Source organism: Athene cunicularia (assembly GCF_003259725.1).
Source record: "Athene cunicularia isolate RWA chromosome 17 unlocalized genomic scaffold, athCun1 chr17_part1, whole genome shotgun sequence".
NCBI lineage: Eukaryota > Metazoa > Chordata > Aves > Strigiformes > Strigidae > Athene > Athene cunicularia.
The window spans coordinates 1,891,323-1,912,513 of NW_020799122.1; the positions used below are offsets into that span (position 1 = coordinate 1,891,323).

General features: G+C 39.7%; 1 protein-coding gene across 1 annotated transcript in view; it reads right to left on the reverse strand.

Moving 5' to 3' along the window:
- Nucleotides 1-21,191, reverse strand: part of RABGAP1 (RAB GTPase activating protein 1) — a 65,950-nt gene that overhangs the window by 35,431 nt on the left and 9,328 nt on the right. The window contains exons 6-12 of the mRNA XM_026860317.1: nt 18,037-18,147; nt 16,895-16,961; nt 15,426-15,528; nt 14,081-14,250; nt 11,203-11,377; nt 9,387-9,480; nt 6,307-6,457 (exon numbers count right to left, since the gene is read on the reverse strand). Of these exons, the coding sequence (XP_026716118.1) occupies nt 6,307-6,457; nt 9,387-9,480; nt 11,203-11,377; nt 14,081-14,250; nt 15,426-15,528; nt 16,895-16,961; nt 18,037-18,147 (871 nt within the window). The remainder of the gene's footprint in view (nt 1-6,306; nt 6,458-9,386; nt 9,481-11,202; nt 11,378-14,080; nt 14,251-15,425; nt 15,529-16,894; nt 16,962-18,036; nt 18,148-21,191) is intronic.

The window sequence follows — 21,191 nt, forward strand, 5'->3', positions numbered from 1 at the left end:
ATGGCGGGAGCTGCCTCACCCCGCGCGACCCCGCAGCCTCCGGGAGAAGCGGTGCGTCCCGGCGGGAGATTCCGCCCTTGATACCCCGGCCCTGCAGACAGACACACCCCCACGCCCTGCAGACAGACAGACAGACAGAGAGACAGACAGAGACACCCACCGCACACCCAGCGCACACCCACCGCCGCCTCTCCGCACGGCGGAGGACAACCCCCCCAGCCAGGACCCGAATTCAAACACCGAGTGGTCGTTGAAGGCTCCTCCATCCGAGCCCTTTCGGGGAAACACTTAACCCTGGGATAAGCGCGTCTTTCCTAGGGGGAGGTTGTGTTGCTGAGGAGACACCTGGAACCAAGGGCAGAGCTGGGAACCGTGTCCCACCGTCTCCCCAGATGTTGCGCGGGGCAGGGAGGAACCTCCCGCGCACGGACACACGAACCGCAAAGGCATCGCTACCCCCGACCGTCCCCCCGAGACGACCTACACCAGCCGAACGAGAGAACCCGACAACATCCCAGAGAGCAAACACGGCAGAGGTTCACAGCCCAGCACTTCAGATTCGCACCAGAAACTCGGACCGTCGCGCGTATTTAACCAGAAAAACCTCTTCTGCGCACGCAAGGCGAGGATGTCACAACAGCACACTGGGATCTCATCAGTTGTTTGTCAAGAGGGTTTTAGTCACTTGACATGCTGGAAAACACGTTTCTGTGGTATGGGGAAGCTCATTCTTGGACCCAGATACCAGACTGTCCCACTGCCAGAGCTCAGGACAGGCCCACCACGACGGGAATTGGGCTTTGAACCGATTAAACCAGTAAGAAACTGGAGCGAGGCTCCGCAGCAATTAAAAGTCTTTTTGTCAGAAATGAAAGCGTGCAACTGGCATCCTTACGAGTCTAAGTCCACACAGGGAATTCAATTGATACCAGCAAAGCCAAGGTTTCAGTTAACCTAAGCTAAACATTTTGTCATTCTGTGGAATATTTAATGGGAAATGGATCGCAGCCAAAGGTACATCTCAAAGCAATCACACTGCAACGCTTAGGATTTTAGCTGACCTGTACGTAGAAAGAAAATATTTTTATGATACAACTTGTACTGGTCAAAATCTGTGCTGGACAACTGGATGGCCTGGCAGATTTTCAGTTAGTCTTGTGCAAAAGCCTGAAAACAAAAACTTGATTTTTTCCACCCTATCTTTACCCCCCAAAAGATCCCTTTACTATTGTCCTTCATTTTTGTTATAATTTATGGCGTTTCTACTCATGGCAACTAAAGTACTAGAACCGTAGCTAGGAAACATAAACTTTGAATTAAATTTAGGCAAGGGTATTGTGGTTATAGAAAAAAACAAGCCGTGATTGAATTACTGCTGGAGAAATGATCTCCTATCTTTCCAAAGCAGAGAATTATTTACATACCAATTGATTCAAACAGTATTTCTGGATCCTTAGGCATGAATAGACACATTATAAACATCCTTAAGAAAACAACATACATTGAACTTTAAATATATCTCAGATATATAAAAATAAGGTTAGCGTTGGAAATCCTGAGACTGACCAAAACAACATCTGGTTGCTGAAATTTCAAAACAAAAGATGCACCAGCAAATCAAAACCTCCTCAATATTTAGCTTTTTATTACAAGCTTAACTCCTATACAGCTGATGGGTATTTCTGTAGAGGAGTGATCTGTTTTTCCTTTAACTGACATTCTATTGTTTCTCCAAAGCTGAGAGCAATAACTCTGCTCAAAGTTCATGCCAACTTACTCCTGCTTGCTTAAAACACCCAAGCCCAAACTGGCAAGATCTCCAGTTAATTTTCTCAAGCAGCCCTGCACCAGAAACCAAACCGAAGTGGCCAACAAAGGGTATAAATTGCAAGTGGAAGGTAACTGGGCTGGAGATAACCTGCCTCCCACACCAGCTCTCTGCAAGAACCACTTCTAGACAACATTAGTAAGTGTGGTTCAGGTGCGAGGTCTGCGAGAGACTGACAAGATTTCTGTGCTGTAGAGACCTCTCCCACTCCAGACAGCGATACAGTACAACCTCACCTAAGACTGTTCAAAGGTATTCAAGAATTTGAGTTACAACGAGAACTCTTGGGAAAACTACTGCTTGTGAAAGGTAATTAAACTTTTATCACCACGTGATCAAAACTAATCAAACAAGGGATCTAGAGGTTCAGGCACGCTGACAGCAAGGCTACGTCATACTTCTTATCCTGTGATTCACAATGTACGTTAGGTTTAATTTCAGTTGATTGTACACAGTCATGGCCCTTCGTACTCCTGAAAATTAAATGTATTCTTCTTGACTTATATGAACATATGGAAATGTGATTGTGATACAAGTGGAAAATAAGTGTTAACCACCCACAGCTAAAGCACTGTTACATTTTATGCCACTGATGAAGCAACACATTCAGTCAAGTAATGGTTGTGGCATTTTAATCTATTTCTTCATTAAAAACTAGTATAATTTGCACCAAGACGGATGAGTATATTTGTTAGACTTCTGTGTACTGTAATCCTCTACTCATGGAGACAAAAATAAGTGGGAAGATAGTGGGTAGCATGAGTCCTGCTGTAAGAAAAACTAGAACAAATTAATCTCTTAACCGGGCCTAGAATTTCTACCAGAAGTGGTGACCCCAGGGTAACATTCCAGGATACTCCTCCTGCCACTGGATTATTTTATTTTACTTGTGCCACAAGATGTCCCTCACGTCGTAATTTTCTTAATATAGTGTATTTATCTGGTACAACAGTTCACGGTTTTTTCCTTTCTATATTATTTCCTCGCATACAGACCTATATCCAAAAGCTTTTGTTTTCTCCTCAATATTGTAAATGTCAGGTTCTTAAAATTTTGGTATTATGAAGCACTTCTCCACTGAGAGATCATCACTGATCTGAGAGATTCAGCAGCTGTATTAATCCTTTTTAAAGACCTTGTCTGAAAAGTGGCTATTGTCTATTTTTCTTTGTATCACATTTTTTTTTTTTTTAACCTGTGTGTCTCACTTTACAAGTTTTCTACTCAACAATACTTTCCATCCAGCTATGACTGTCAAAACCATGGATTATTTTTCCTGAAGGTGTCCATTAATACCTGGAGCGAGTCCCCATGTCTTTGCCACCTTGCAGTGGCTGGAAGCCTGAAGATTAACAGCCAAAGCCGCGATTGCCAAAGTCCTACCAGGAACAGATGCCTCACAAAGGGATTGTCTAGATCATTTTACCTAGAGTTTGCTTTCTGTCCCCAGTAGGGACATGACCTTAATTCACTGGGCTGGCTTTCATCCACACTCCCCACCACGAGCATGGCAATCTGGAGTTGCTAAAAGCTTTATTATTCCACACAGATGGTGTGCAAATTCTCAAAAGTAATTTGTGGAAGAACCACAATGGCGAAAGTTAGACACTACTGCAATAACAAAAGCACAAAGTACAAAGACCCAGCTAGAGTTTATCAAAGAAATAAGGATCAAATAATTAATAATCATGACTAGAACGCAACGAGCACACCACGCGGCACATTTTCAATGCCATTTTTAATGCACAAGTCAGACTCGAGAAGAGACCTAGACACAGCCTTCAGAGGTAGAACTCAACAGAAGACATTTCCTTTTCAGTCAGTAGCCACACGTCAACAGTAAACAAAAAGCTATCCTTGCAGCGGTTAATTTGCAAAAGAAAGCAAAAACCACAGATTTGCCAAGCACCAGGGGCCAGAACTGCACAGGAAAGCAAACACCAGAAGAAATACTGGGGCGCCTCCATCCAACACCCTGCACACAAGAGGAAAAAAAAAAAAATCCCTGAAAGAGGCCAGAAGCTTTTGAAGCAGCTGTCACCACAGATCCTTATTAATTTGGGACTGTGCTGCCGCATGGGGTCATGAAAAGCCTGACAGAAATCAAACGCAGCTACAGGAATAGAGGTCAACATTAAGAGAGAAGGGGCACTGGATTATGAGTACACCAACAGGCTTACTGCATCTCCTACTTGCACTGAAGAGCAAAGGTTTTACATCAACTCCTGGTGCTTCTGCTCTACGCCACAGCAGCTATTCTCAGATAAACCATTTGCAATGCATGGTAATGCAAATAATTGCATACCTGCCAGAGAAGAATTTGTATCAGTGACATGCAAAACATGGCCAAGCATGATGAGAATGATAAAACAATATAAGGGACCCTTGCATCCACATAATTAATAGCTTTCTTTTTCCCCCCAGACAGGTTTACTCCGGTGCATTGCTGCATATTGACTGTAACTGAGCTACTATTTTCAGAGCAGTTAAGAATTAGTCACAACTCCAAAATTATCAAATAATCTATGAGAAGTATGAAATACAAAATGAAAGCTAAAGTGCAATCCGGCATGATTATACCATCACCACATACTATATCCGACGAGGCTGCCAACGTTACCTTCCTGGGTCTCGAATTCACGTTCTCATCAGCCTCCCAAACAATTCTGCATTTGGTGCCTGTTGTCATCTTTAGTACTTCCATGTCTGACAACCTTTTCTGAAACCTTACCCTTCTACCACTGTCTGCAGATGGAAGAAATCACAGTTCCACGGTGAATCACCCAGCAACTCAAAGCACCAACCGTTGGCCATTCTACAGAAAGTGTCCCAGCCCGTTTTCATATTTAAATCACAATAAGACAAACACCACAGCAGTGGTCTCCCACGGCAGTTCCAGCTTAAAGGAGACTTCGTTTTCACTCGGTCGAGCTAGTTATTGTGGCATGCTGGTAGTATACTACAGACCTCAAACAACTACAGCAGAGCCTGAAAACAGTCATTCAGTACTCATTTTCTTTCATTATTTAATTTCTTAAATAGTTTAAACTCTGAATGACTACTGCAGGTATGGCCAGTCCTTTCGCTGCAGAGCACGGTGCTGGATCAGCCTACTCTCCCTTTTACTTGGACTCTAGGGATGCTTCCAACACATTAGATGCAGGTTATTTCCTTTGTCTCTGCCAAATGTAAACGAGCAGAAAGGTTTCACAGCTTTAAAAATGCAACGTTACACTATTGCTTTCTAGATCACAAAGATAGTAGCAGTACATGTCACCAACTGTGCCACAAAGAGACCATCTTTTCCACTCTGATCCCAAAACATTGAAACAGAGAAACAAGTGATGCTGTCAACTACTCACTAGGCAATTAAAATAACACAACAGTGTAACTGTGATACACTCCCTGCCAGAGCACTCAACCTCCACATTATTTGTATGATTTATTCACCATAAAATCAAAAAAGATGTTATAGTTCTACAATACATACACCAATATTAAGGAATTCACACCAAGTTTCTTCTATATTCGATAAGCATGTGCAGGTATTTATGGCAGAACATTTTTAGCTAACCTAACACAATACATTCAAACGTGCAGGATCCTTCCTGCATGATTCCAGCAGAAACCAAGTTTCATTTCAGAAGCCAATAAGGTCTTTAATTGTTCCTTGTGAATCTGTGCCATCAGAACATAGATATACAAAGGCTGATTCTGTTGGTTTGCTTTTTTAACTGGTGAATAATTAATTTCTGTTATATTTGTACTGAGTTGCATCACCAATAATTTCTAATACAGTCCTTCTAGACTTGAAGGTTTGATACAATATATCTATATAGATAATGACCAAATCCAAATTAACACATTTTCTGGGTAAGGAAGTGACATCTCTTTGTGATTGATTCGTTACTCTAGAACTTTGAGAAACACTGAATGATGTCTGTATATATGATCCTTATCTTCTATTCTTACATTACCGAGGTCAGCATTCAAGATGAGAAGTTAAAAAACTGCTGTCTAGTGCAAAAATGTCCAAAGTGTTGTTTTTCTCCGATCAAAAAAGGCTGCAATTTCAACTAGCATTGGATTTTTAGCATAAATGTGAAGACAATACAGCAAAATTCAGCTTTCATTCAGGAAAGCCGAACAAGCAAAGGAAATGAGCTCCCTGAATCTCTGTCAATTACGAAAGCAATTAATAGAATACTAATTTATGACAAACTAACTCAGAACTCATCTGAGCGAAACGGAAGGAGGACTATTATGAAGAATGTACTCTAAGTAGAGATAATGCCACAACTAGCAGTGCACAGTAGGGTCTTCTAGTGAGTGTAATTCAATCCTCCCTCCAAGAGTTGATACACTAGATACAGATCCGCTCACAAACCTTTAAGCAAGACGGTGCACACTCAGAAGCTTCTGTATTTCCATTCTTTAACATATGGGAGGAAAAAAAAAAAGAAAAAAAAGCATTCTACCTTTGTGATGAGAATTCGGTACTTCTCCACCAGGTGATCGTTATTATGACACCCTGCCAGCAGCTGCCACACTTCTCCTCTCAGGGCCTCAGGGACACCACTTCTCACCAGCGCTGACAATGTCTTTGGCCTCACGCTCAAATTGAGGTGCCTGGGTGTAGGCAAAGGCACTGTTACTATTATCCCAATACAAATAAACTAGTACATGAGCAACAACTGGTGTGTAACATCAAACATGTCCAATGACAGGAATTTCAAGACAGTCCATATGTTGCCAGAGTTAAATGAAATTCAAGTCATGGAAAAAAAAAAAAAACCCACACAGATTTGGAGAAGCACTTTCCAAACTATTTCTTTGATTCCCATTAAATTTAAATATAATGTATAAAACACTCGATGAACCAAAACACTCCTGCAAAAACTAGAACCAGAGGGCAGATACCATGCTGTGTAAGATTCCAAGCTCAAACTACACCAAAACTAGAATTAGTCTGCAGAAGCATATACCGCTCTCCAAACCTCCCACACCCAAGCAGGCAGGTAACCTTCTCAGTGAGGGAGGAGAGAAGACAGGCAGAGCTATAAAAAACTCTCACATGGTTGTCTGACTACACCCATGCATTAAAGCAGCTTCCACTGTACAAGCCAGTCCCATCTAAACAGTTTTTTTCAAGTGAGACTGGTGACAGCTCATAAATTACAGCACTGTACGTTGTAAAAGCTAAACCTACATATAATTTGTGCAGTTACAGAAAGCTGTGGTTTATACATAAAACTCCCAAAAGATAGAGCCCTTAAATCAAAGAAATTACAACTTTTCTGCAGTTACCAAACTTCCAGGTAAAATGATTAAGAGGACTGATAGACAAAGCCAGGCAAAAAAAAAAAAAAAGAATTTGTGTCATATCAGTCACATTTTCTTAACAATAAACTGGTTTTTAATGTTTGTTAACAATCTAACAGATGTATGGGTGAGAATTTTACACAGACAGAGACTCCTTGTTGCCTTTCACCATCTACAGTGTTCCAACACAGTAATCTGGAGATTAGCAATGCAGACATTTAATTCAGTGTATATACTGCACAGAATTTGGTACCACAACATCCTCCTTTGCTTTGTTTTCTCCAAACAAAACCAACTGTGAGTAATTTATATAATAGTTACATCCATATCGATAGACATTCATATCTATAGACATATATCATAGCATTATAGAGCATTTATTATACCTTTGTAATATATAAACATATAAAACCAGTTATATCAAATACTTGCAATATACAAAAATATTCAATTTCTTTGTACCTATAAAACTGCTTTGACTTAATCTCAGATCAGAACAAGTACAACGGTAATTCCAGTGAATGCAGCCACGAACTGTAAGGCTGTAGACTAAAAGCCACACATGACCAGATTCTTCCAAAGTATTTTGAAATGAGAAAATTGTGTGACTCAGCAGTTATGAAATATGAGCCAAATATTATTTAGAAATCACAAAATACCAATGCATATTTAATTACTATACAAATCTAATTACAGGATTCTAAAAAAATAGCATGAAACTACCTGAACTCTGATTTTGATGATTTTCAATCCTCTTATGTTAAAAGCTCAAGGATCATTACTTCCAAATACCCATTTTTATTTAAGAAGGAAAGCCCTTTAACACATATTAAAGTTGTTGCCAGCATTAGCACAGAAGCACTTCATATCCTCTTAGAGCTGCCAAAACATTTTCAATGGGAGTCAGGTGGCTTAATTATCTTTGAGTTCTTGGAAGAATTACAAAAAAATTCAAGTTGAAAGAAACTTTCTCACAGCAGCAGATGCATAGAGCTCATCTGTTAAAGAGGTTTCTACAAGTCTAGGAGGAAGGGAAAAGGCACCATATATGATTTTACCACCCTTCCCCTTCTTACGAAAGTGTCCATTCCTGATGTCCAATTCCTTACCAAATTAGTGCAATATATTCGTGCAAAACCAAACTGGAGGTAAAAGTACTAATTCAAATAAGTACTAAGTAATTGCAGAAAATAAAAAATAATGCTACACTGAAATAACCTTAATTTAAAGAGAATCCTGGCTGAGTGGTCACATCAGTACTTTTCCTCACCTAAAGTGCACGACCTACTCTAACCTCTGCTGTCCTGCTCCCGAGATCTGATATTCTATTCAGACCTTCGATTTGCTGTACACCCCTTGCCCTGCTCCTCAGTAACAGCAGGAAGTAGAAGGCAACGACTAAAGCCAGAGTCAAAATGCAGCATATTTGAGCTCAGTCTGATGTTGTGCCTGTCATCCCCCTTTGAGAAAACAAAAAACTGAAAAGCAAAAAAAAAAAAAACCCACCCAAAACTGAATTTTGCAATAATCAGCATCACTTTCTTAGAACTGCTCAGGCTACTTCAAGATGAATAAAAGATCCTTCATGAAAGCAGGACAGGTGTTGCATTAGCAACTTGACTATCGAGAAATACTCTTGTAAATTGGCATTTTCTAGGAAAAAAAAAAGAAGAGCTCGTGTACTTCCTTCTTGGCAGGCTCTGGAGCCATCTTCCTCTAGATAAGGGAGGAAAAGCATCTCTGCTATCCAAGTACAAACCTCCCATATTCTTAAGCTACAGTTACTAAGATATGACAGCTGCAGGAAAAATTGGCTGTGAACTACATCAGAATTACAAAGAGGAATGGAAGTGATCTATGCAAAATAAAGACAAAGGAAGAGCTGCATTTTCTTTATACTATTTAGCTTAGGTTTTCCTTTAACAAAACCCCAGTGAAACCCACAGATAAGTAAAATACTAATTTTTAAGACATAACCACCTAAACACACAGCATAAATACTCTATAGAAATTCACTTAAGCATGCAGTCAAAAATGAAAATACTTAAAACACCCTCTGGAGAAACTGGAAAACACGAAACCAGAGAATAAGGGGTGTTGTGGGGATCAAAGAGGATCAAGCCCATACTAATTCATCTCAACTGGCTTCTGAAAATAACAAAAACTCCAAGCAGAAGGAGCAAAAGAGAATGAGTATATTCAGAATTGTAATTTTCAGAATGATTTTGTCACTTACCATTTGGACAACAGCTCTCCCCACGTCTCAAGAATTTTTTCTGCGCACTCTTTGGAAACATCTCCAGAACCACTTAAGAGTGGTTCATCATTGTCTGCCAACAGAACAGAGCAGATGCTATGAGATTAACAGCCACTACTCTACCTTTATAGATTTAAATGTGGCTCTCAATTGTCTCATCGTGTGGCAAGAACTGCCCCCCAGTTGTGGATGCAGCGCTCGTGCACTCAACGCAGATAAGGCAGAAGTAGACCCTTCTCACACTGATGTGACAAGAGGCAGAAGACAAGCAGCAACATGTGAAATACTCGTTAAAAATAAGGCAAACAATTTACCATGTGGGTTGCCAAACTGATACAACAGCCCGGAGAGGCTGTGGGAACTTGATCACTGGAGATAGGAGACAGTCAAACCACAACAGGACAAGCTATCCAGCTGGATTCACACTGAACAAGAGGCACAATTACAGGCCTCCAGAGGTCCCTGCCCACTCAAGTAATTCTGTTTTCCTACCTTAAACTTTTGGATGACTACAAAAATTCCTCAAAGAGCACAACTTTCTGTATGTCAAAAGCTACAATACTATAAAAGCAAAACAGACAATAAAAATCAATGTGGTTCCACTGAGCAGCTGCAGGCTTGCCATATTGTTGCAGATCCATGGAAGTCCACGAGGTATTTTACTTTTAACTGGTTTGTACTATAACTTTGAAAGCTAGTGCTTTTTGGTAACTTTCTTGGCTTAAATTAAACAGCTTTTTGAATGAAATGCATTCAAAAATGCAGTAGAGGGAGAAGATTAGCATAGTCACAGTAACTCTTTTTGAAACCAATACTAACTGATGTACTCCCAGATATTTTTAAACTCTCACGGTAAGTATATACAAATCCTACACTTCACTGATACAGCAGTCAACACTGGTTTTGCACTACTGAGGAAATACATTCTTTTTCATTAAATCTGTGCTTTCTCGACTGACACCTGAGCCCTGCAAGTCGTATCAACCGTAAACACAGTATGTACGTATGTTCCTGGCCTACAAAAGAATACCACTGTGGTTCACTGTCGTGGTTAGAGACTGCTGAGGGATAACACTTTGCAAAGGGGTGAATTTTCAAACCATCTTTCTCGTCCTTCCCCTCTGCCTGTGTCATACCCTCCCTCAAAAAGAGGGAAATTAAAGCAGAGAAGTGAATCAATTCACCCAAGGCCAGCAGAAAAAGTGAAAAAGCAGAGACTCAAGTCATCTACATTTCAGTCCAGAGCTGTAAGGCCAGATGCTTATATACTCAGAACTAGTCCATATTTCGGTTTAAGAGAATTTTTAAAAAGCAGAAAAAAGATCTTGAAAATGCATTAAGTTTTAAGCTGGGCGGGTCCTGGTATAGTTTTATGTATTACAGATGTCTACACTTGCCCCTGCACTAAGACATGCTGCTTGCTTACATTTCCAAATAATATCAGCTTCTTGTTTTTACTCTCAAATCTGTTCACAGCTGCTTGGGGAGGGGCAGAAGCTACATGATAATCCCAAATTTTTAGCAGCCTCTTTTCACATTGTTCTAAATATATCACACTGGAGGCTTCATGAGGCCTGGGCTGAGAAAAGCATAGACACAGAAGTGTCAGACAAGGGAGAGGCTGATCCAGGAATGCAGGGCTACTGGTTATCAAATACTCACAGCATTAAAGCAAGAAAAAAAAAAATAATCAGCAGGCCAGATTCTGACTGGAAAGGATTTGACACGTTTCATAACTGTGTTTATTACCAACTGCCCTTTGTTTCAAAGTATACAAAGCATCCAATCCACTCACCTTCCTCTTCATCATCCTCTGGAGGAGAAGGAATCATCGAGCCCTGTGACCCAGACTGGGGCAGACGAAGAGAAGGGCTTGCTGTAGTTTTTCTTCTCTCCCTTTCAGATTCACTTTCTAGGCACACAACTTCATATAACGTGTCCGAGTTATTCTTTCTGTCCTTTTGCTTTATCTGGGAAACAAGAAGTTTCATTTTACTACGAAAAGCTCTACAACTACCCACATTACTTCATAAGGCTCTACCTTTTCTTTCTGGAACAGAAGAGCTGAAAAACAATTTCCATCACATTCTACAGCGAGGAATGTTCATTCCTTGCAGCAGACTTAATGAATCGTGCAGGCCTGCAAGTGTTTCTGTCCCTAATGCCCTAGAAGGAGCCGTAAGCCCACCACACCCAAAAGGCAGGAATATCTTAGAGCAGAAATGTCATTGGGGTCTGCTTGCCGTAGGTAAATCATCTTTTCAACCATAAATGCACTGGACACAAATGCATAGATTTCTAAAGCTGCAAATGCATCTGTCCAACAAATGGTGAAGAGAGTAAAGTTCCTTAGCATGAAGCAGTTCTGCCTTTATAAAGATTAGTGGAAAAATTAAAAGGAAAACTTTTAAAATTTTGTCTGATTACTTTCTTTCACTTTCTGCGGATACTGATGGTAGCAAAAGGAGAGTTTTAATAAAATTGTTCATATTTATTTTCCCGCCATGACAACTGTCTTTAATGATGCTTCCAAGTCATGGATCTGTGTATACATTGCTGCAGGAACACGAATCGTCGAGGCCCAAAGTCTATTATGTGGCTCTGTTTTCTCCTTAATTTTCAATGCTTTGATACCTTCATTTCCTTTAAAGGAAGATTCTTCTTTGTGAAGTGGTTCTAAAATTTTTATACCGTCTCAGGATTTAGAACTTTTTCTTTTATAAATATATAAAAATAGGGAGTAGAAAGAGGTGAAGAAAAGAGGGGAATAAGATTTATAATTATACTCTACACTAAGCTCCCAGTGCTCAATTTTATCCTTTGGAGTATTAAAAATGAAGAGAAATGCATCAAAACTAAAAATGACTAAATCACTAAATGTAATCTGAGCAAATAAAATCCCTCTGCTTTCACCATTTCCGAATAAAGAAACACTGCCAAAGTAAGATAAGCCAATTTTACACAGCTGTATTTTTAATAGGCTAATCATGACTCCATAGAAACAGGTTTCCCTTCCAGGCTTATCAGGCAGTACATTCTATATTTGTTGCTTCCACTATGAATTTTGATAATCTTCCATTAGTAAACACTGGAAGTTGGATAACCTGACAGTGCCCGTGGAAAAAAAGAGAATTAGCTAAGTCACAATGCCTGTGAATTTGGTAAGACAAAAGGTACAGAATTAGCTAAGATAAGCTTCCTTTAAACCACCAAACAGAAAAGGCACCTTTTGGAGGTTGTAGAATATTTATAGCCCAACAGCCTTAACTGTTCAACATCTCCATGCTCCACCCCAAAAATATCCTACATAAAAAGACTGATCTCATCCACAAAGAATTTTTCCACCTTAAATTTTAAAGGAAAGTTTCCAAAATGTTTATTCATACTTTATGTAAAAACGAGGACATACACAAAGAAGAATCCTTAGTGAACCTCATCTTTGCTGCTACCAAGATGCCACTATTTGCTATCACTTTAAGACAAGTGCAAAAAGAACTTAAAAAACAAAAAAAAAGCCTCTTGGGTCATTAAAAAACCTATTTAAAGAAAAAGAACACCTATCAAGAAATCAAGACTCCAACTCTGCTTTTTTGGGCTGCACCCAGAATTACTAAACCTTGAGAGAACACGTGCATCCACGCTGCTATTTCCTTCTGTGTACTCCCATTTCTTTAAGCAGGACTTCCATTTCAGAACAGTAATTTCTAAAGCAGGACAATGGCAACTACTTCAAGTTCATCCTCTCTCTAGAGACTTGGACCTTCAACTTTCCAGCCTTATTTTGAGACCAAGTTATTGCCTTACACTGTTATTTTGAATATCCTGGACAGTAATAATCCTTTCCCTTTTAGTGGACGGGGTAAAAAAGTAAGTTGGAAAAAAACAGTAAAAGTTTTTAACGACTTCTAGGGATTTTTTTTGTGGTTGTTTGGATTTTCTGCCCCCGCATACCCTTGGGGTACGTGTGAAATTTCTGCTTCCAATAGACTTTCATTAAAAATTATTTCTTTTCTAATTTCAGGTGGATGTTTGCTCATCTAAAAAAAAAAAAGTTGGATTTGTGTGATAAAATCAATTTAGTGGCACAGCAGATAGCATGTCACCAGGACTATATTAAAGCCATTTTTCTCTTAACCCTTAGTTTTACATACCCTGCTATACCCTTATGCAAGCAACTCTCAGCATAGCTCTGCTTTGCAGTAAATCCTCTGTTCATTTTATTTCTGTGGTTTGGCTGGAAAATCCATAAGCCTCTATGTAACTTCACATCCTCATCAAAGCCATCAAAATGTGCTTTGAAATGAGGACATCCAGATTTTTGTGGGAACTTCAGATAGCCAGCAACAATTAGCATAGGGAAGGACAGCTTTTCTAAAATCGCAGATCATTTATTGTACCTCTTCAATTCACAAACAAAATGCTGACACATGAACATTACATTAGTAAAGGTTTTAACGGTCATAGGGAGAAACAACTACGGTGAAATTCTGATCTGCCAACAGGCACTAATAATTAAAATTCATCTTTCCTTCCAAGGCATTTGTATTTATCCAACACTATACCATAAACCTACTCCTCAAGTCTCAAAACAATATAACTGACTGTACCAGCTACATTTGCAAAACAACCTTGCCAAATTAACTGTAGATTTTATTTATTTATTAAAGCGTTACCTGTTTCAATTTTAGGAAAAAATTTTCAGTAGAGCTACGTTTGCTGAAGGGCCAGAACAATCTCTCATTAGGTGAACAAACTCTGACTTTAGTCTCCAGAATGAATCGAACAGGTTCCTGAACCTCAGTTATCACCAAATCCACAGCGGTAGTCATGAACAATACTTTATCTAGTGAGAAAAAACAGAGTGATGGTATTAAAAGCAGTATTTCAAACAAAATATTCCATAACCTCTTTCCTAGCAACATGAAAGAACAAAAAAACTTTTTGCAGAATTCAATTCTTTCCCTAATTTAACAAAAACCTAGGAGTTTCAAAACATGAAAAGATGACTATTCACTAGAGAGTAAGGAAATTTAAGTCTTCAAGCCAAGAAAATGATCTTAAAGAGAATAAAAGTTTTTCCTTTTCAAATCCCACTGAAATGTATCAAAAATCTTCATTAAACACTATAAGAGATCTGCATACTTAACTCCACAGTGCGGATCTCTTGCCATCTAGCCTAATTACATTTTAGTTGTTTTCAGAACTTACTGAGACAACACTTAAGCCCCCCCCATATTAAAGGCAGCATTTAAAACCATCTCAGCTGTGAGATTCAGAAAATTGACTATACAGTACAATGCTCCAAAGGGAGGCAACTGGACTCAGTGACCTCCGAGATCTCTTCTGGTACCAAATGAGAAAGTGTGTCCCTTAGGTAGGATGGCACTCAGCAGCAGACTGTACCCACCAGCTGACTTTTATGACATTGCCCAGTCGATTTCCATTAACTTCCCCAACCCTTGGCATGCAACTGTGACAACAGATTGAAAAGATAATTCAGCTGACATTTTAAAAGAAGCAACGACAGACCTGTTCCAGGACTCAAAAGCAATGCAGCATCAGCTATTTTCAGGTTACAGTTGGGAGTGTTTCGTTTTCACAGATACAGGAATCCTTTCTCTCTTTTAATTAAAACTTGGGATTCAGAAAAATCTGAACTGACCACAGAAATGAAGCAAAGAAGAAATCTGCAATAGCCATTTAGTGCAACTCGCAGTGGGAGTCTTAAGAAGCTCTAATAGTGCACAAAGCATCTGCAGCCTGTCCCCACACCTATACAGCCTCCTACCCGGATACAGTTATTTTCACAAGGTATTTATTACTGAAGACAGGCGTTTTCTCGTAGCCTCCTATTTTGTTCAGATTTTTACGTTCTATCTGGCATCCTACCTTCTCAGAACATATCCCATGCTATAAGTCTTTTTGTGGAATTCATTTTGAAAGGAAAGAGAATTGATCTGATAGCTACCACGTAAGGCATTTGCCTGGGCAAGGGATAACATCTGGCAAAGTTCATACCTTTTGGTGTTTCTTCATTTACAAATTGGAAGTGTGGAGATTTTTGATTCCAGCTCCCAGTGATCACGTATGATTTCCCATCAGAACTTTTACCCATGGACTCCTGGAAACAAGGTATGTTTATGTATTTTTATTGAAATTAATCTCTATGTTATGAAGTCTCAGCCCCACAAAACAGTTACTGCACTGGAAAGAGAAGGGCAAGCACCTGAAGTCCGGGTGACAGAGCCCTGTAACAGAGATCATCTCTGAAGAAAAGAATAAGAGTTCCCATGCAGTCTTTGGTCTCCTTACTGACACTAGAAAAAGGCCAATTAATACTAATTGTTATGTATGTGTGTGGTATGAACATCTGTCTAGGGAGACCCGAAGACCAACAGCTCATTTTGGTGGTGGCCCTTTGACAACAAATTTCACCTCACAAAGGTGTAGGTGAGATCACAGCCAAGTACTTGGAAAGACAGGACTCCAGGCTGCAGAAGCTTTGCTTTTATTGTTGCTGTTTGGGGGAAAAAAGAAAGAAAAAAACCAACCAAAACCACCCAGGAAACACAAGTCAAAAAAAAGAAACACCTGCCTGAGTGGTAAAGCATTTAAATGTTTAAGGCTTTAATCATGAACTTACAGGACGTAGTTCACTGCGTTTAATACAAGAAAACAAATTATCAGAACTCTTACAAACTGCTGAACTTGGCAGATGTTTCACATTAACATAGCTTCTACTTCACTATATTTTAATACACCAGATGTGCTTTATTTTATCCTAAGTACCTATTTTTTTAAAAATAAAATTTTTACTCTAAAGCATCTTGAGATCCAGCTTTATTCAGCATACAAAACACATTATTCAGCTATTAAGAACCAAGTCAATATTTTATCTTTGGTGTTCAGTGTGTCTTGTCTTCCTATCAACCTCATTTTCTGGGCAATCCAAAGCCTGGTAAAAAGCAAAATTGTTCATGTAGTATTGGACCCTTCTGTTTACTCACGTACTTCATAAATACTAGCAAGTTTGTTTTTACAACACACTTGTGAAGTCAGATGATCATAATTTTATAGATGGAAAGTTAGTCATAAAAACAAAGCACCCACTAATTTTCAGTGTTATCGTCGAAGCTGCTTGGGCCTCAATTTTTACAGTGATAATTATGCTATAAAACTTTTTAATATTCAGCACTTCCAAAAATAAGGTTCCACGTTTCTCATTTCAGGCCCCTAACTGAGGGCGTTCATGATGGACTGCAAAATTGGGCAACTCCCTTGACCCAGCACCAGGTCACATTCTAACTCTGTAGCAGTGATGGGGATTCAGTCCAGTTGCCCAGAGCCTCACCCTCAATAGCGTAAGCCACAGCATCAATCCCCATCAACGAGTGTGCATAAGTGGCTAAATCTCTTCTGTCTATCCTGAGATCACTCACAATCATAACAAAATTCAGCAATAATTTTAATTAATACAAGATCCTTACCAAATCTAAAAGATGCATGTCCCCACTCCGAACGTCTTTGCCACGGCTGAGGAGAAGGCCAAAGCATCTGCAAAGCCAAGCAAAAAATTAAACTGCAAAAATTAGAATTACTCATAAACAAACCATTAACATTCCGTACTCAAATGTTCTCTGTCATACATCACAAGTAGTCCATGAAGCCGACAACAAAATGTCAACAAATCTTGACATCTGCAAGCAGCATCAAGCATGTCAAGCAAACTAACGTCAAGCCGATATTAAAAACGTCAAGCAGGATTTCATAAGCATATTTACAAGACGATTTTACCCTGCCTACAGTAGCCTGCAAAGCTGTTCAATTATTTTTGTTTGCAAGAACAGCGTAAAGCAGACACGGCTAACAAGGGTTCCCTGTCCTGTGGGACAACTTGGCCTGCATTCTTCTTCCCTTCTCTTTTTTTTTTCCCCCGACATATTTACATAGAATTTACCCTTTGATACAGACAAGAATCAGAGAATTCCAGATGAAGTGCAAGGCCCTGGTTTTTATGGTTTCATTCTGCAGACTTTTGGCTCACACAGGTATATTCCACCTCATCCTCTGGTTTACCACACTGCCCCGCACTTATTTCGGACTGCAAAGGCTGGCAGAACCTGCGTCTTTTCTCTGTGGTATGAGCAGGACTAAACTCAGTAGTCAAAACCCGCTAGTTTATTTCTAAGTGGTGAAAGATCTGAAGTGTGAGCTCTCCCCTTCCCCACACAGATGCTTCATATTCTAGAATTCCAGACTGGGGCAGATTCAAAGTGTACATACAGCAATATTCCCAGATGCAACTGAGATGAAAGGAAAGCAAACTGAAATAACTCAGTCTCTGATTATAGCTTCAGCATTTAAGACAAACCGGTCACTTTTTAAAAAGATTTCGAAATGGGTATTTAGAGGGGAAGTGACCACTGATTCCACAATCAGATCTGTGCAAGATTTGACTGTGCCTGTACTGTGCCCCCTGCTAACCAATCTGGTCTTCTGCACAATCCGGCTCAAGCGAGGGGTGTGGTGTTAAACTACACAAATAGAGTATTCATAGAAAAATTACTGATCTGCTGCCTCAGAGGAAACAACACAAAACAGATAATTTTTTTTTAATCGATGAAATTACCTCTCAATAGCAAGTTCTTTATTAGTTGTCTGTTGGACGTAAATCACTATCTTCTTATCAATTCCTTGGCGAAGTTTAAAGCATTGCCTGTCCTTGTCTTTTGGAACCGCACTGTTAAGCAGAAAAGGAACAAAAAAACACCTCAAGAGGATCATTTATCTGTACTCCTTGCAGGTATCAAAACCAGCTCCAGACACTTGGTGAGGCCAGCTTCTTACACAAAAGCACTCAAGATCTTTCTTCCTTGCACACTGCAATCAGTAACATGAAAGAAATAGCAACATGACTAGGGGATGATATTTTATCACTAGGTGAAAAACAGACACTTAGTTTCCAAAATAAAAACTGTGTTTTCATACTGCGTGGCTTAACATGAGACTTCCAGCAGCATTTCAAGAAAGTTTCTAACTATTGATTCCCCGTGTAACAAGCAAGTATTATCTGTTAAGCCATTACTTATAAGAAACGACATATTGCTTTCTTTCACAAAGGAGGCAACTGCTGGGGCACATGATAAGCCAACGAGCCAAGAAAGTACACCAATCTTTAGAATATTTCCCTTGTTTTTTCCTCTAGAGCGCCCTTTTTCCTAAATGCTGCAAAAAAAGGGAATAAATGTGCTGTGGTGGAAAAACCTAAGTTACACTTCAATGCCAATACACACACTAAAGTTTTAGCATCTGTGCTCCCTGTTGAGCAGCACAGTTGCATTAAATACTGGACAAATTAAGACTGTTGGGTTTTGACTTTCTTTTAAGTCAACTGCATTCACTTTTCCCTCATATCTAAAAACCAATCTTTATTTTATTTCAGACTTTCAAACTATGTGTTGTTACACCCAAAGAGTTGCAAAATGGACTGTGGAGTACTGCCCACAGTTTAACAGCTCCCATAAAATTTGGGTTTATTTTCTGCCAGCAGGTGCTTACCCAGGCCAGGGAATGGCAGCCTGCCTTTGACTGTCAGCAGGAGTTCTGTCTCCGGGCCAGGACAGCGGGTTTACACAGTCAGAGCCAGTACATGAAGTCAGACCTCACTTCCCGGCATGACAGGAACGTACTACTAGTGACCCAGGGTGACAAGTGAAGGTGGATGAGCCAAGACAGGTTCAGGTACATTAAAGACTGAGATCAGAGACTGAGTACGTGGAAAATCAACTTCCAGGTGAGTACGGGTCTGCACACAGAGTCACACGCGGATTAGCATCAAACTGATTGAGCTTGCTATTTGACCTGAAACCCCTACTGCACGCCCAGTGTGGGCAGGATTCTGCTTAGCTGGAGGCAAAAATCCACTTTTCTTCACCTTGTATAGAGTAGGGACACGGCTTTTAAATAAATGCCCTGTTCCACCCCTAATGCAACTGTACTTTCGTGGCTGAAAAGTTCTTTAGATACATTTCCATAAAAAAGGCCGAGGTTCAGCCTACAGCCACGCTGACAGGCCAGAGCTGGCTAGGACTGAAACTGCTCTTCGCAGCACAGCAACTGGAAACCACATGAACATCAAATCCTGGGCTGGCTTACAGTACCTGCACTGCTGCAGCTACGCTGGCACTGGCACCATGCTTCACCTGCCGCGCTCCCCAGGCAGCTGCTGCATCCACCCCCAGGAGCCATCAGTGTCTTTCAGGCTCAGGCCCTGAGCTAAATCATTTTTTGGTTTCAACACCTGAACAGACCTTTGGAGTGCTGAATACACAGTGGATTATTAAATGGGATTTATTTATTTATTAAATAAATAAAACTTGAGCTGGATGTAAATCCGGGAAGAGAAGCATCTCTGAAGCTGTGGCTAGGAGCCAGTGTGCTCAACAAGTCAGAGTCTTTGGCAGACATGCTGTACTGAATTAAAGACACTTCAGCAATTACAGAACACTATAAATGGTTACATAAAACATCTAAGGGCGCTATGTATGGGCTAAGTAGAAGAAAAGCTTTTCAGAATAAACTAAAGAAGGTCTTTTCAGAAACAAAGGTTATCCACCATTATGCTTGAAGACAGCATTAGCTGATACAATGTGGAGAGCTGCTCTAATACTCTCACCCTACACCACTACTTGCTAATAGCACCTGGTTCAGGAAAAAAAATTAAAAAAAAAAAGAGGAAAAATTAAATGAAATCAAGACCTCAGCCAGAAAACAGAACCAGTTAGAAACAGAAGCAAGCTTTGCTCATAAAAGGTTTTTTTGATGCTGATAAAGAAACACCACAGATCAGAACAGGAGGGTATTTTAATGAAGCAGATCATAGCAAAACCAAGAACTACCTTCTTTTCTGCTTTCAATACCTAATAAAGATGAATCCTAAGAAATCAAAGAAATGGGTAGGGATGAAAGGTTTGTCTTTCATATTCTTAAAATGCATAACATAACTAGGAGTTTCAATCACAAGGGGGAAATAAGGAAAGCTGGGGTTTTACTAGGATAAAAATAACAGCATGTCTACATGGGCAACAACATTCAAGAAATTTACCTTTACTGGGCAGCACTGGAAGATTTCAGCTGGAACTATGCAACTCCAGTAACTGCCAAAGCACTATCACGTAAGGAGGAAAAAGCCTGGCACGTATGATTTGTTCTAATACATTCTGCTCTCAAACTTCCCTAAAGAATTCTCTCTGTTCAACATATTTAAGACTGAATTGAAATTTATCCCCTTCGTGAAACAAAAGCAAACCTAACAACCAAAGTTAAAATGCGAAATGGTCTTTCTGTTCCTATATGTCTGAACCTTCTGCCTCTACACAAACATATTCCCTAATCAGTAAGCAACTATTTACGAAAGGGTTTTAAATAATATTATTACATTAAATTCTAGACACTTGCTGATCACAAATTCATGACTGTATGGTTGTTTTCTGACACCAGGTTGTGTACAAAGCCAGCTCTCTGAAGACTAAAGACACATTATGGACAAATACACCTTTATTTAGTTCTGGAATAGCAACGTGGGAAAAAGTCTGAGACCTTGATCATCAAGCTCTTGGCTGATGAAGCTGTCATAGCCCTGTACTAGACAGTAAGAGTGTCTTGTGACAGATTTGGCAGAATACTTCTCTGGAAAGTAACTTACCTTTTTGGGATCAGCAAAATTACTTTAAAAATGGAATTTTTCAATTTCTAATTTTCTCTGCCTCCTTTCATAGGACTTTA